We start from the raw sequence: 16,903 nt of genomic DNA, 5'->3' as shown, positions 1-16,903 counted from the left end.
TCCATGAAAATACAGGTTCCTTTCCTTCAAGCAACCCTCCCTCTTTGTGTCTTCATTAGAATTCTTCCAGAACCACAAAAGCAGAGGATGTATCTTGTCTAGCACAATTTTCCTCATTTGTTCCTAGTTTCCTTTTCCCAGTAAAGGGTTTTTAGGCATTTTTGCCCATGTGAACATCTCCATCTGCCACAATACAATCTGTGCAGCTTGGTTTGAAACTGCATATAGCCTATCACAGCTGTAAGAGATTCTGGATCCCCAGCATGTTTTCCACATACAGTAGCCTACGAAGCTGCTGACAAGCATGAACCCCTTTTAATAATAATTTATAATAATAATAATAATAATTTATTATTTGTACCCCGCCCATTTGGCTGCGTTTCCCCAGCCACTCTGGGCGGCTTCCACAGAAAACAAAAATACACTAAAATATCACACATTAAAAAGTTCCCTGAATAGGGCTGCCTTAAGATGTCTTCTGAATGTTAGGTAGTTGTTTATCACTTTGACATCTGATGGGAGGGCGTTCCACAGGGCGGGCGCCACTATCGAGAAGGCCCTATGCCTGGTTCCCTGTAGCTTTGCTTCTCGCAATCAGGGAACCGCCAGAAGGCCCTCGGCGCTGGACCTCAGCGTCCGGGCAGAACGATGGGGGTGGAGACGCTCCTTCAGGTATACTGGGCTGAGGCCGTTTAGGGCTTTAAAGGTCAACACCAGCACTTTGAATTGTGCTCGGAAACGTACTGGGAAACGTACTTTTAAGCAGTTTACACCAAAACACACCTTTCAAATGTGTAGACGAGGCTTTTGTCTACACATATGGTTGTATTTTCACCTTGCTTTCTCTTCAGCAGTTCAAAGCAGCTTTTTACCTGTTTTGCGTGCAATGTCTACTGAAAAGGCAGAGGGTTCAGTATCGGATATCTGTAGAGCCATTTTGTCCATTAGCCACCTATCTCTTGACCTCAGTCCTTGCTCTAACCCTTCACCTTTTCAAAAACATGCACTGGTAAATTTAGCCCTATGTGTTCCTAGTGCATATTGGGGTCCACAGAAGTCTGCTTTCTTGTATGCACTGCTCCCAATTAGTCACAGTAAAGACACCACACCACCTTTGAGCAATGACAGCAGTCTCAGACCCATGCAAAGCCACTGGCTGTTAATTTATAATTATTACTATAATGAATTTACAAAATAAAAATACAGGCAACTGTGTTAAGTTATTGTACATTGCAGCCCGGGGGGGGGGGGTTATAGTTTTTTGGAGGGTGGGGGGCTTTGCTCTTGCCTCCATTTGGTATAAGATCACGATAGGTCGATAAGATGGAGAAGCCAATATACACACACTTGGAGAGGTGGAGCCATGGGCCCACCAGTCAACAGGGGGTCTCTTAAATTAATTCATTTCCTTAATAAAAAAAAAGTTTTTAACCCTTTCCAGTCCAAGGCTACAAAGAGCATCTATCTTTGCAATGCACCTGGAGTCAGCAGAAGGCAGCTGAGTAGCTTCCCATCATCTTAGCTCTTGTATATACTTTGGCTGCCACAGGACAGTCCTCCTCCCATGTTCTGCAATCCCACCCAGTGCGATTCTCTACATACCCAGCATGGCCTGGCAATTTTTAATGGAACAGCAGCAGAATCGGGACCTTAGGTCAAGCCTATGCACATCAGAGAGTCCGTGAACAAGGAGGCCCAGCCACCGTTTCCTACAGGGAGCAGAAGGATAAAAGGGGTGCAGGGAGAGGGGAGTACAGCCCAGCGAGAGGAGCAGGCACTCCCAAGAGGGGCAAGCTGGAGATGCAGGGCGCACCTGTAAGTGTGGTAGCTTAAAAGACAGACAGGTGAGAGTATTCCTCCTTATCTGCCCCCTGACTCGGACTCCAGCAGAGTGCTAGGCCTGGAGAAAGGATTTGCAGGCCCCTCCAACTGCGGTCATCCCATCCTGTCTTGTCCAATAGCCAGTTCACAACATTCTCTTGCATTACATGAGCAGATCAACTCTCAGAAGGGGGAAGCACAGACAATCTTCCTCCTCCTCTGCCATCACAGATAGTCCCTTCAAAGCTGGCTAGGCCACACTGCAGAAGCCACCAGGCCCAGAAGATGTCACAGCTGGACTCTTCTATCTCCTGTTGCCTCACAGACTTCTAACCGAAACTAACAGCATGCTGACCCTACTCCCCTGGGACTGGACAGGGCAGAGACGGTGGGGAGAGACCCCTGCCCTATTTCCCTTCCTATACCTCTTCCTCCAAGAGGTAACCAAGATCCTCTTTCTCACCAAATCTGGCAGTCCATGAGAGCGGGGCGGGTGGGTTGCACTGAGGCAAGAGTTCCTCAGCACTCCTTGAAACACCTTGGCACTGACAGCCCTGAGTGAGGCCCTGCCAGGAGGACCTCTCTGAGAAGCAGGCTGAAGACTGCTTGGCAGACACGGCCACTCAAAAGGCAGGGGAACTTGAGGGGGACGATAGCACCTCCTGGCCTACACCTTTCCTATGCTTTAGGCAGGCAATGCAGCTGCCCCAGACAGTCACATCAAGAAACTGACTTATTCCTTTTGGGGGGCATCTGAACGTTTGAGATTTCCGCAACAAACCGTGGAGCAGGCAGGCAGGCAACTTTCCCCCAGGGCAGGGCAGCCAGAGGCCGCACAACAGCTCCCTGCTCAGGAAAAAAACCAGCCTTCCTACCAGCTGACAGGCACAATGAGCACCAGGTCAAAGCAGCAGTGAGGCTCATGAAACAGATTAGAAAGTGGAATGGAGCTTGAGTTTCCTTCCTGGCTGGGGCTGCTGCCCTCCTCCACCACAGCCAAGGCCTCAAAATACAGCTGCACCTCCCTCCCAAGGGCGTGCGTGCTAGCAACATGCATCGGACAGGGCACTAAGACAGGAAAGCGTGAGGCCTGGGAGGAAGGCAGGAATTGGCCCTAGCCAGCAGGGATGCAGCAGCCCTGGACAAGAAAGGGTTAAGAGAAGAAAAGACACAACCTGGATGAGTCGCCCACAGGCACCAGCTGCCTTGCTGCTGCCCTGCCCCCCCGCCCCTGCCCTAGAATGTCTTCCGATGGATGGCCCGGCTCCCGTCCTCTTCATACTCCTTCTTGGACACCCACATCTTCTTGAACGTGTCCAGGGAGGCGAGAATGGAGCCACTGTGGGGGACAGAGCACAGAATCATCAGGCCTGGCCAAAGGAAGCAAGGCATGCAAACAGAGGAGAAATGAATGCAATTGCTGCACAGAGAATGCCCACCAGAGATGGTATAACCCTCGCTCCTGATCCAGGACATACGGCTCCACTGCCACTCACAACTTGCAGCCAGTTCATTTTCTGAAACTAACCCAAGCACAGGAGAACTTTCCAGATGGAAGAACAGGAGGAGCTGCCTCACCCAACCCAAGTTCATGCTGCAGTATCAGGCTCCCTGTGCTGAGAAAAAGCCTCTACATCACAGCCCTCTGTTTCTGTGGAGGCCTCAGTGCACTAAGGACAACTTGACCAATTTTGTTAATCCCCATAGGAGCACCTGATGCGAGGTGCCAGAGGGGTCAGGGGTTGTTTTTATCCCTCCCTGCAGAATGCTCTTACCCAATCCACGTAGAGTATAATCTCTCCTGAGGTGCAGAGATCTGCAAGGAAGAAAGCACAAATCAGAGACACAGCCTCCGGGGAACAAGGGTACATGCGCACACAGGAACTGCCCTTCTGAGCACCAGAGCCCAACCCCTCCTTCCACTGGAACATCACCTGCTAAGATGCAGGAAACACATTATTTCAAACATCTGGAGATCCTTGCCTTTGTAATAAGAGAATGCATCCTCCAGTACAGAGCTTAGCAACTTAAGAAAATTCAGACACTTTGTGTTTCCCTTTAAAGAGCGAGTTGCCAGCCTTCGTTATGGAGAGTGTATTGGAAACCAGATCACTCTGCTCCTCCTCCACCCACCATGGTCACTGCACACAAACTGCCTTGGGGCCCGGAGTTCCTCCAAAGCCTCACCTTAATTTTGACATCTTTTGGAGCAAGTTTCTTCACCTCGCTGAGCAGCCGGTCTCCAAAACCTGAGGAGTTGAGAGACAAGTGAGGAAGCTTAGAGTTCAAGGCGCTGTACCATAGAGGTAAAGTATCGACTACATTTCATGTTGGTACATCCCAAACATCAGTGCCTCATCGTTCCAATGCTAATCCCAAAAAGGACTGGACACAGTTAGCTTTTCAGCATCTCTTCACAGCAGAAATGTCCCCGTCCTTCCGCCCCTTCAGAGGCCAGGTGGTGGTGGTGGCAACAACTTTTGTTTCCCTGGCCAGGTTTGGCAGGCACAAACTCTTCTTGTCTAAAGCTCAAGTGAAGACCTTATTCTCTGAGGCTCTTGGTGAGTGATGGATGCAAACTGCTTTCGATGATTGCTTTCTGCTATTTTATGGCTCTTTTTTATTCTTTGTTCCACCTCCCATCCTTTAGAAACTGTTTTAATCCTTTGTTCTGATATTCTCATGAATCACTCTGAATGTGTTGTATAAAAAGTAGAATAGGTATTGTATAAATAAAGTAAACGCACTCGGAATCTGTAGAGAACAGGGCCTGGGGGAAGCCACAATTCAGATTCCCAAATATGACATTGAACTTGTTTCGTTAAAATAAAAAAGCCATTCACTCTCTGGCTTTCAGAAAGGGAAAAGAAAAACTAAGGCAGTATTTGCCTAAGACACAAAAGCCAGAGAAAGCCTGGATGGCGTTTCTGGTAATCACTTCCCTGAATCCCACAAAAAATATTAATATTGTAATAGGGACACTGCCCTCTGCTTGGGGCAATTACACACTTCTTGCCTTGCCTTAACATTGATTCACATGCAGTTAGATGAAATAGACTGTAGAATCCTGATCCAAGTTTGTCTGCTTGTTTGTATTGTGTGCATATTCATTCCTATTCATGTACTAATATTTAGATACTTATCTAGTATCCCTGCACACTTTGGATATACTGTATACCCTGCCCCATTTAGCAGCTCGGGTGCCCATGAAGATCTACGAATCTCCAATTTAACTGCTGTGTTGGCAGATTCTGCTATAAGACAACTCACTCTGGGGAAGCGGGTGGGAAGCTTTTTGAGTCCCAGAAGTTATTCACAATTAGCCTCCATATGCTCCTCCTCACCACCACCTTTGAGTGTTTGGAACAGGACTCCTTTATCAAGAGTGTTAAGTAATTGCTAGGGCTCCTCACAATACCAACACTATTCTTGATTTGTAGGAAACGCCAAATAAATTGGGGGTAGACCAGTAAAATTGTAGTTTTTAACACCCCTCCCTCTTCCAGGTTAATACATCTTCCTGAAGTCATCTTGCCTGAAGGGTTCCAAGATCCTGGTGCTTGATCGTCTGCAATGAACACCTGTTTTTCAGGGCAAAAATGGTCCTCCAGAGGACTGGGAAGTGCAGAGGGGACTTGGATATGTACTGACACAGGAAGAAGCAGAGACTCATCCCAAGAGTTACATGCTCAGCTGAAAGCAGGGCATGAGACTGGGTGTGGCAGAGGTTTTAACAGTGCAAGCTTTGAAGCTTTCACACAAAACAGGGCAGCAAGAGAGGGCACAGAGGAAGACTATTGTCAGAAACCCAGCCTCTTAATACCAGCACTTTGTCTCCTACACATATCAAGAGCTCACTGGAATGGTACATGCTTTACATACACAAGGTCCCAGTTCCATTCCTAGCATTCCTCAGCTAAAACAGATCTCATGCAGGATCTGACTGGAAATGGTTCTCCACAGTCTCAACCAGAGTTCATTCACAGGCTGAGAACCTTTCATTCAGGCCTCTCCCAGTAAGAATAGACCATATGCAGCTAGTTGGACTACCTGACAATTCATGGTGTGAAGCAGCCTCCTCTTATAAGACAAACAAGCTCTCTACCTCTTCTGGGGAGCCCCCATACCTTTAAAAAGTGTAGATCCTCCAGACAGAACAATATTCCCAAATAATGTCCGCCGCAGGTCCATGTCAGATTTCTGAATAGCAAATGCTAGCACTTCATGGATCCCCTCGCTTTCATCTCCTATTAAGTCCGGCTGGAACAGCAGCTCAGGGGCTCGGAACCGGGATGGACCAACCTGCCAGGAAAGCCACAGTGCCAATCAAAGTAGGGCAAGGGGACAAATAAGCTCTACTTCAACCCACAACAGCTACAGCATTCAAAAGACAGTCTTTTTTGTCACTTGGGGGTTCTGCATGACTGTGAGAAGTTTGTGTCAACCACCTTCTTGTACACAGCATGAATATTGCAAAACTTCTCCAGAAATAATTGCAAACACCTCTACTGCAAAATGCAAACCTCAAGATTTCCTGCTGACACCTCCCAGGGGAAAGTCCCCTTTTCCAGTTCAAAAACTTACATCTAAAGTGCTTCCATCAGGCAGCGTGTACTGCACCTTCTCTGTCTCCAGGGCCTCATCCTTCTGAGGGTTGATGGACAAGTAACAAGCTCTCTGCAAGGAGGAAGGCAGCATGTGAGGCAGCTGGGTACTGGAAGCCACTTGCTACAAGAACTCCTAGCAGCTCCACCCGCCCAGGCCCACAGCAAGCTAACTGGACAGAGGGCCAGAATTCAAGCCTCCCCTCTGCAGATGCACCTTCGATCATGACATAGACCAGTTATCTTGCACAATCTCATACTACAACCCAATCCAGGATAGTTCACCCAAATTAGTGAACTATCCTGGTTTTCTTGCTCTCTGCAGACAACCACATTCTCTTATTTTATGGACAGCATGTAGCAAATTGCTTCAAGAACTTCCTAGCTCCTGCATTTGTCTTCCATGGCTACAGCTCTGAAAAGCTGTATACATATACCTGAGGATGGATACAGAATGTGTGAAAAATTGACTACAGGCGGTCGCACTGCTTAAGAAGCACACAGCTTTGACTCATTAAACTCAAGAGTTGCTTGCCTCTTCAGTATATGATGGAAATGTCAAAAAGAAGCCCCTGGTTCATCAGAACTTTTCTCTTTTAAGATCATTGCGACCTCAGATGTAAACTGAAAATGCACTAGTTTAAGAACCAGACTTGGCACCATCTAGCTGGGAAGACTGTCATAGCGCTGCTCAACCATATCCTCTTTCTGATTTACAAGGCTCTTATGGAACATTCTCTGAATCAATCAGCCAGTTACTGCTCCAATTCTACAGAGGAGTGTTTTTAACAGGGGTCACCTGGAACTAGATTTTTAACGATTTAGAGGTCTAGTCCAGTGTGCTGCTCAGTAACCAAAAACACCTTATTTAAATCCTAGGACTGTCTCTCGGCAGGAGCAGGATATTGCCCCCCCTCCATGGCAGGCATGTATCCATCTGCCCCAACCTCACCTCCTTTATTGTCTTCACGACTTCAAACTCAGCTGAGGTGTGGAAGTCATAGCCCTCTTTCCGTAGCAGCAGGCGGAGGTAACGGGAGACGTCTCGCCCAGCAATGTCTACGCGCATGATCGAGTGAGGCATGGCAAAGCCCTCGTAGATGGGGACCGCATGTGTCACTCCATCCCCTGCGTCCAGCACCACCCCTGTAGTGCGGCCAGTGGCGTAGCTTAGAGAGAGAGAGAGAGAGAGAGAGAGAGAGAAGAGGGAAACAAGAAGGGTAATTAGTTCAGGACTTCTTCAAACAACTATGGCATGCGCTCTCACAAGATGCAGTAATGGCCACCAATTTGGATGGGTAGAAAAGGGAATTAGACAAATTCATGACGGACACGGCTATGAATGGCAACTAGCCATAACAGCTTTCTACTGCCACCGTCGGAGGCAGTATGCTGGGAGCTACAAAATGACTAAATGGGCCTTTGGCCTGATCCAACAGACAGGCTTTTCCTATGTCTGGCCATGGCCCTCCAGAGCACAGGAAACAGATTAGGCTCAGAAGAGAAAAGTATCCGAAGTCTTCTGGTCATCACAGTGAAGCAATGCCAGAAGCAACCACCTCCCCAACCTTCCAGCAGGCTGGATACTCACAGGCTGAGGACAGCTTGCATGGAGATGAAAAGAGCTGGAACGTTGAAAGTCTCAAAGAAAACCTCGGCGGCCTTCTCTCGATTTTTGCTGGGGTTTAGCGGGGCTTCTGTCAGGAGAACTGGATGCTGGAAGGAAAGCAGAAAGTGACAGTCGTGGGGAAAACTGGCTGAATGCCCACATGCTATTCACTGGAGGAGGTCCACACACTCTTTCCTGGTAGCCTGCTCCAAGTTCTGCTAAGCTGCCCTCACAGAAGCCCCTTCAGGAAGTGATGCTCTGGTTTTACTACTAGAAGCTGTTGGCTCCTAAAATGATACACACATTAAAATGCTAAATGCAGCACATCCATTAAAACCGAGGGAACTGTTAAATGTTCTGTTGACCTTTCTATCAAACTACTCTTCTCCAGGAATAATTTGATCCACTGATGTTGCGGAATACAGTGTCCCTCCCTCCAAGTCTCCTCAACTTCCCAGCAGACCTGCATCACAACAGCCAGAGGTGTGGCTGCTGCCTTTCTTCAGGATTAGTAAAGAACCAGCACAAGGACCCAGAGGGTGAAACGCCTTCATATCTGCCCACCCCAGAAGGAATTCAAGGTTTCCTTCTGAGAATCAACTTGCAGGGAACGACAAACATCTTTCCAGGGATAGGGTGAACGTTTAATTATCTGTTAAGATATGCCTCTAGTTCTTTTCCCCTTGAGTTAAAGAGATTAAAAGTCCACATGTTAAACACAGAAAATTAAGAAATTTGGCGTCTCCTTGACAGGCACCAAAAAAACACCAGCCAGAAACTATTTTCCTAGGAAGGGTTAACAGTCATAGGCCTTGAAAAAAACAGGCATGCCCTGCCAAGCTCCCAGAGGGACCACCACATTGCTGATGCAGAAAGAAGCTGGACTTTGAATGCTCATCAAGCAGTCCTCCGTCCCCAACGTGAGCAAGACTGCCTCCTCAAGGCCTCCTGTGGCCGGAGAAGAAGGTCCTCCTCAGGGCATGAAGGATCAGACTGTGAAGGTCACCCAATGGATTAGTAATAACACTCTCCAGGACTGACAGTGGAAGATAGTCACCTTCCAGCCACATCTATCCCAAGGCTGCCTTTTGCCTCAGAGATTGTGCAGGCTCACAGCTTACAGGTGAAAGGGATTTCCACCATGTTTCCCATGACCCTATTTTGGCAGGAGGAGAGTCTGAGAGCATCATCACTCATGTTTCCTTTTGGCACTTGACCAGGCTCCGAACTGGGAAGCAAGCAAGAGAATCACAAGCCAAAGCAGCAGTACTCAACTTACTATGAGGAGGGGGGATGTAGATTTCCTTAATGAAATCCACACCTCACCCCTGGACTGCCTGCATTGTAACTGTCTAAAACAGCAGCTAAGGGGAAGTGTCACATAAAGGTACAGCAAATGCAATTTCCCAGCCCCCCACCTAATGCTAATATTCAAAGGCTGGCTAGAAGCATTGTTCTTGCAACTATTACCTCTTCTGAGAACGTCTGCAGCTGATCTTTGGAATAAACATACTGCCAGATCCTCTCCATGTCATTCCAGTCCCGGACAATGCCGTGTTCCATGGGATACCGGATAGATAACAATCCTCTATGCTCCTGCGCAAGGAAAGAGTAAGCAAGATGTTGGAGCAAGAGCATTTTGATCAGGAGGATAATGGCATGTCCCCGGTACTCAATGGCTTTGGGGTGCAGTATCACAACCCACGATGCTTCTGTGGGGGAGCCTGCCCCTTTGGGGATTTCTAGCTTGCTGGGACTCAATGCCTTCTTTGACATACAGAGTGACACTCCCTCCGGTATGTCTTTCCTATAGAGTTTACATGTGGAGGTAACTGTGTCCTCCTGGTTCTCTGCACTCCACCAGGATGCCGTTATCCCCACTATACCAGTGCTGTCTGCTAAGACCTAGCACTCTAGTTTGCCCATCTTGGCCAGGAGCCTTCTAACCTTAGAGCTTGCACATATCTGGCCAGTCTCTCTCTTCCAAGTCTCTTGCATTTTAACTGTGGTGCTTTGGTCTCTCTGAGCTGCCATCCTGTGCCCCTGTACTCACAGTGCCTTGTTCTATGCCACCCCCCTTTAAATTTTCATCAATTTTATCTTCTTCATCCTAAGGGAGATTTGTTCTGAGCCAGACCCTCCTCCGCTCCTGTCAGCCCCCCACCACACAATGCCAATCAGTTTTAAAACTGCTCTGCCACCTTTTTTTTTTTCATTTTGGGCACCAGCAGTCTGTTTCTATCCTGGCTCAAGTGGAGCCTGTCCCTTTTGTACAGGCCTGGCTTCCCTCACAATATTCCCCAATGCCCAACAAATCCAACTCCTCCTCTCGACACCACTGACTCATCCACTCATTGAAACTACAAAGTTAGTCCTGCACATGGAACCAGTAGCATTTCAGAGAAAGTTACCTTGGAGGTCCCAGCCTCCAGCATCCTACCAGCGACCTAAATTTGGCTTCCAGGATCTCATGACTACATTTCCCCATGTTATTAATACCAACATGCGCCACTAGCTCCTCCCCAGCACTCTCTACTAGGCTATCTAGGCAATGTGCAACACCCACAACCTTTGCAGCAGGCAGGCATGCATATCCATCCCACGATCAATTATCTATGTTCTTAATGATCTTTCTACTTTAAGTGGGACTTTGTTAGCTACAACCCTACAGGATGACGGCTACAAAATGTTTCTGTCAAACGCAAAGGGAACACACACAAAATAGGGAGTCAACACCCCCCCTCCCCCCAAACACACACAGAGGCAAGGTGGACTTTACCTCTGCTTTGGGTCCAATGAAAAGGTCTCCTTCCAGCGCCCCAGCCATAACCCGGACATGTTTTGGACGGCCCACACTGACAAGAAAAAAGAGCCTGATTATCTGTCTACACTGCCAGGTTGAGTGTTATGAACCATGGCAAGTGAAATTAAAACAAAACAAAAACACAGCCTCACTAAGCACATATTGTCTTCAAAAACTACCACACTTTATTATTGATGAGGCAATCAATCAAATATCACAGCAACACTCACTAGTTTGGGAAGCAGTATTTGGGGATCTGATCTCCAGCAAAACCAGCCTTCACCACACCGGAACCCTGAAGAAAGAAGAAAAACCAGTTAAGAGAGAAAGGGAAAAGACAAATTCTGAGAAACATTTCCTAAAACTCATGAGGACTGACCAGCAGCCATTACTTCAAAACTTACACCATGACCTCCGTTCCTCTTTTGGGTTTAAGTCACCTTTCAGCTTCTATTTACCGGTACTTCCTGAGTCACCACAGATTGAAAGATAACATGCACATAACTTGCAAAGCACTTGAGGCATACAAATGCCTCACATAAGTCCTTTCCTTCCAACATTACCAATGGGAAGGACCATAACTCAGTGACTGACTCCATGCTTCACACAGCATGCTGAAGTCCCTGGCATCTCCAGTTATGCAAAAGGCTGGGGATGATCATGGCCTGAGAATCCAGAGAACATTACTAGTCAGAGATGACAGTTCTGGGATACACGGGGTATGAGGTAGCATCATATGTTTTTCATGAGTAGGGCTTAGTACCAAAATTCCTAACCTGCTGGTAAAACCAAACCACTCTGTAAAACCAAGGCCAAGGCCCATACCAATTACAACCCCATGGGGGCATAGACTGTGGCCGCCCACAGCTTCCTCCAAGCCAAATTAAAGGCAATTAAAAGAGGAAGGGCTGCAGACAAGATTAAGAGATCTCAGATCAGAGGTCTGCCTCCAAAACCCTGGAAAGCTGAGTTTAAGACCCTGATTAGATGGCCCTCTGGCCCCACTCCCAAAGGGTCAAAATCACGGCTTCATCTCAGAAATGTGGAAGCCAAGGCAGAGGGAGTGCAGGGAAATAACTTCCCATGGCGCAAGAATCCAAACCAAGAATAGAAGTTGAGCCTGATTTTCTTTCAGTCACAAGATCTGCCTCTTAGTTCTCCAGGCCAATGACAAAGATTCCCGATGGCTGTGTAGAAAGGCAGCCAGTCCCCCCACCCCGGCCTAGTGACAAGGTCCACGATTCAGCACCTTCTATGAATGAAAAGAGAACAAGTGCCCCCCCAAAAGTGAATAGCAGTCAGTGAAAAACCCTACTGTGCCCATCCTGGAGGATCATGTAGCAGCTCAGCTGACTAGTCTTGCCAGCCTCCAAAAGCAGCTATGAGGCTGGGCTGCTCTCATTCCTGTTCCTAATTATTTCTTCGCAGCATGAATAAGCAAGTCTCTTTCACAGGCACACCCCAGCAATGAGCATAAACAGGCCAAAGACCTTTACACGGAAAACAGTCCGAAGACAAGAGCTATCGGAAGACAAGAGCCATCAGCAAAGTCACTTTCCTAGAAAATCCAATGCCAGACACTTCTTCTGTGTTCCTCTTCTTGTACTTGCCCTCTTCTTGTACTTGTACTTTTATCCAAAAGGAACATGGGGAGCCTGGAAACATTGCAGACAGGGAATTCTCCAGGCACCTTTCCATTCCCAAGACTATGAACGCTCCTACAAGTTATATCTTCAACAAACATACCCCCAAACAGCTAAAAATAGTTTTTAAAAGAGTACAGAAAACAAGTTTAAAAACAATAACTACAAAATTAATACCGAAGGCAGAGAGCTTTTTGTCTACCTGGAAAACTTTTCAAAACAAAAATGTCTTCCATTGTTTCTGGAAAGTACAGCTAGTGAGCACATGTCATCTCAAAGCTGAAGAATGGACTCCAGATGGCAGTACTTTGGAAAATCCAGAGTTCGGTCAGTATATATAAGGATTCTTTCAGGCAAAATTTGCCTTTATAGTGTTGGAAACCATCGCTAGACAGCCATCAGACAAAAAAGAGGACGTCCACAGTTTTGCCACAGCATTACATCGCATCTCCACCTCTGACAAGATTCAATACCTACACAATTTTTCTCCATACATGACATGCATATGCAGCGGAAAATTTTCTGTGAAAACAAATCCAAACTGGAAAATTTTCTGAAAATATTTCCAATCTTTATTTTTCTGGGGTACATTTTCTATTCATAAGGTATTTAGCAATAATGAATAGATGATAACTGCAAATATAATAATCATCATCATCCACCCATCTGACTTGAGTTGCTCCAGCCACTCTGGGCGGCTTTCAACAAAACATAAAACACAGTAAAACATCGAACATTTAAAAATTCCCTATACAGGGCTGCCTGCAGATGTCTTCTAAAAGTCATATAATTGTTTATTTCTTTGACATCTGATGGGGGGGGCATTCCACAAGGAGGGGCCACTACTGAGAAGCCCTGATTTCTTTTTATTGACTTGTACTGTTTAATCTCTTTTTTCTCTTTCCTTTTTTTCTGTAATTTTAAATTCTTAATAAATATCATTTTAAACAAAAATAAGTAAATAAAGGGCATGGTATGGTATACAAGGTATGGTATCATTATTTTTTTGCACTTGTTTTCCTTCTTTATTTTTTACATATTATGATTCCTACAAACGGTGAATGCAAGAGTAGTAAGTGACAATATAGTTAAGCCTTCAAGTAAGCTGGCTGAGGTGACCTACCTAAGTGGCAGATTTTCAGCTGCCGTTTATATTGTGGGATGTGACATCGGATGCTGCTCAAGCAATGGGGCTTCACCTTCTTCTCCTCTCCACTTGTCTCCCATGTGCCCTCAAAATCTGCTCTGGATGACTACAGCAGTGTTTGGAGGGTTGAGGAGGTGGGAAAAGGATAAATTCCCACTGCATGAGTGGAAGTCCACTCCCACAATGTTGGGTTCCACCCACTATATTCTTACAAAGTGTTGGTGCTGACCTTTAAAGCTCTAAATGGCCTCGGTCCTGCATACCTGAAGGAGCATCTCCACCCCTATCATTCTGCCCGGACACTGAGGTCTAGCACCAAGGGCCTTCTGACGTTTCCTTCATTGCGAGAAATGAAGTTACAGAGAACCAGGCAGAGGGCTTTCTTGGTAGTTGCGTCCGCCCTGTGGAACGCCCTCCCATCGGATGTCAAGGAAATAAACAACTATCTGACTTTTAGAAGACATCCGAAGGCAGTTCTGCTTAGGGAAAATTTTTATGTCTAATGTTTTACAATTTTTTATGTGCTGTAAGCCGCCAAGAGTGGCTGAGGAACCCCAGCCAGATGGGTGGGGTATAAATAATAAAATTATTACTACTACTACGAAGCTGTATGCCAGCTCCCTTGGCCAATAAAGCGAGATGAGCGCCGCAACCCCAGAGTTGATTGTGACTGGACCTAATGTTACTTTTAGTCCTAATCACCAAAAGCTAGTATCAACAACAAAGTTATTACACAACTTAATAACTAAGCATGATAACTTCTTAATAGAATGTGCTGTACAACAGCAATAACGGCAACAATAGCACTATAAGGAATGGTTTAGTAATGATTGTTAATACAATTCAGACTTAAGTATTATTTTGTAAAACTAACAGAAGTGCCATGACAATCCTCCAGATTCAATTCCCATAGCAGATATTGGAGTTCCAGTTGTGAAGACAAAAATCCTAGATCCTTCTTAGTCCAATTCTCTCTCTCCAGACTTTCAGGCAGAGACCCTTTCCAATCATTTGCTAACTTGATCCTTTTAACAGGAATTCAAACCTGGTTTTAAAGAATGCATGCAAAGCAAGGGGTTTCCCAACACTATAAATGCAATTTACTGTTTTAATGATTTTATGTACATTGCTTTGCAATCCTTACCTTGAAAACATCTAAAACTATTTTTTGTTATGTTACATGACCATGATGGCTATATGCCATTTTCAGGATCTGAGTCCCCTAAACTCTTCAGCACTGGAGAACAGGAGAGCTAGTCCCTTCATGACTTGCTTGTTGGCTTGAATAGAAAAGCCGGGGGCAGCCAAAAAGGCGGTTCCCTCAGACATTGTTGACTACACCTCCTATCAGCCCTTACCCGCAAATGGTCTGGCCTGATGGGAGTTGCAGTCCCACAACATCCCCTTTCCCCCTCCCCAGAGAGGCCCTGGGCCTGATCTAGCAGATGCTGCTGCTGCTGTTCTTAAGTCTGGCGGGCAGCGGCTCCCCCCCCCCCCCGGCAGCGGGAGGGAAGCGGGGCCCCGATCCTCCCGAGCGGGAAACGTCCTCGGCTCCTGCTCTCCTTGGCGATGCTCTCTTCGGGCAGCAGCAGCAACAAGGCCCCCCACCCCCACCTCACAACGGGCATTGAATAACAACAGCCCGGGCTGCGAACAGCGCCTTTTCTTTTTAACGTGACCCGATGGCCCGCTCCTTCTCCCAGGCTGAGGGGGTTTCAGGCCCGCGCTGGCCTTTCGGAAGCCGGGCTCGTCCAGCCGACTCAAGGGAGCAGGGCGCCTGGGCCTCGCCGGGATCGGGGCCGGGCGGGGCGCGTCCGCCAGCGCAGGCCCCCAGGCCCCACCCGGACCCGGCTCCTCCTCCGGCGCCCGCGCTCCCGGCCCCGCCGCCCCGCTTACGTTGTCAATCACCACGGGCTGGTTGGCGATGATATCGTAGGACTCCATGGCCGGGGCCGCCGCCGCGGGGCCAAGCCGGGCCCAGGACTCCGCGATGCGCCGCCGCCGCTGCCGTGGCCCGGGAACCACCACCCAGTGCGGCGCAACCCAGCCCGCTGCCTGTGTCCGCCGCGGAGGGAGGCGGGACCAAGCGCCGCTTCACGCTCCCTCGCCTAATCAGAACCCCCGACAGCCACCAACAAGCCGGAGATGCGCCTGCCCGGGTGCGGCTCCGGCCTTGACAGCTGCCAAGCTATTGGCCCGCTCGGCTGCGAGGGGCGGGTCTTCCGCATCAAGCTTAGTGGAGCGGGCACGCTGCGGGAGGGAGCGGGGAAGGGGGAGTGATGTCATAGCGCGGCTCTTAAAGGGCCAGAGGCGTCGCTTTGCTCCCCGCCCTGAGCTGCCCGAGGCGAGTCCGCGCTGGGTGTCGCGGCTGCCTCCTCGGAAGTAAATCACGGGGGGAAACATAAGGGTTTGCTTTCATGGAAATATGCTGAGGTCAGGATTGTGAATGGGCAGTCGAGTGAGCTACTGCTTTACCGGCGACGCACTCACACGTTACGTGTCAGAAAATGAAGGTGTTGATGCAGCCCTTGACAAAGTATAGATGATAAAGGAGGTCAGCGACAGGTCGCACTCTCACAAAAAAGAGGTTGCCATGGCTAAGAAGCAGGTCATCCAGTGTTCGTGTCCGCCCCGCCCCCCCCCCGCAAAAAAAAATAAACATAAGAATCTGCTGCACCAGACCAATGGCCCATCCATCTAGTCCAGCATCCCCTACTCAGTGGCCAAGCAGGTGCCCGTGGGAAACCAGGGAGCAGGACACCAGCACAAGAGCAACACCCTCTGCCTGCTCCTTGAAAGCCCCCTAAAAACTCTGATACCCCATTTTTAAATACAATATACTCCCATACAGACTCCTTACAATGCGTTTAAAACCAAAATCGCAATTGGGTAGAAACTGTTTCTCAGGCGGCTAGTCCTAGTCTTTATAACCCTGGACCTTTTTCCAGAAGGCCGAAGCTGATCATTTCCAGGGTGTGCACTATCCTGCACTATCTCTGCAGCTTTCTTATGGCACCTGGAAGCGTAGATTTGATCCAAGGTGGGAAGAGTGCACCCAGTTATTCTCTCCGCAGTCTTTACAACCCTGGATAGCATTGTTTTTCCCCTGACCATGCAGCTCCAAAACCACACACACAGACCATAAGTTAATACACTCTCAACAGTACAATGGTAAAATGCCATCAACAGGTCCTTTGAGAGATTGTTTTTCCAGAAGATTCTCAGAAAATATACCCTCTGCTGTGCTCTCTTCATCAGGTCTTTGCTGTTTTCTCC

The 16,903-nt window shown here is 47.8% G+C and overlaps 1 protein-coding gene across 1 annotated transcript; it reads right to left on the bottom strand.

Annotated features, from left to right (window-relative positions):
- Positions 1–1,138: 1,138 nt before the first annotated feature.
- On the bottom strand, positions 1,139–15,684 carry ACTR1B (actin related protein 1B). Its single transcript, XM_028740620.2, has 11 exons — positions 15,524–15,684; positions 11,068–11,132; positions 10,814–10,889; positions 9,505–9,630; positions 8,017–8,141; positions 7,378–7,594; positions 6,406–6,498; positions 5,949–6,123; positions 4,009–4,070; positions 3,597–3,637; positions 1,139–3,160 (listed from the first exon to the last, which is right to left on the bottom strand). The coding sequence occupies exons 1-11, from the start codon at positions 15,569–15,571 to the stop codon at positions 3,058–3,060; spliced, it is 1,131 nt and encodes a 376-aa protein (XP_028596453.1). The 5' UTR covers positions 15,572–15,684; the 3' UTR covers positions 1,139–3,057.
- Positions 15,685–16,903: the final 1,219 nt, after the last annotated feature.

The sequence above is a fragment of the Podarcis muralis genome, chromosome 7, assembly GCF_964188315.1.
Source record: "Podarcis muralis chromosome 7, rPodMur119.hap1.1, whole genome shotgun sequence".
NCBI lineage: Eukaryota > Metazoa > Chordata > Lepidosauria > Squamata > Lacertidae > Podarcis > Podarcis muralis.
Note: the sequence above shows the minus strand (reverse complement) of the source record. Positions and strands in the feature narration are given on the sequence as shown.

Excerpts from the sequence above, each read along its gene's own strand:
- ACTR1B (XM_028740620.2), bottom strand. The coding sequence starts at position 15,571 with ATGGAGTCCTACGATATCATCGCCAACCAGCCCGTGGTGATTGACAAC. Across the intron at positions 8,142-9,504 it reads TGCAGACGTTCTCAGAAGAG|CATCCAGTTCTCCTGACAGA; the intron begins GTAATAGTTGCA and ends CTTTCCTTCCAG. Across the intron at positions 7,595-8,016 it reads ATGCAAGCTGTCCTCAGCCT|CTACGCCACTGGCCGCACTA; the intron begins GTGAGTATCCAG and ends TCTCTCTCTAAG.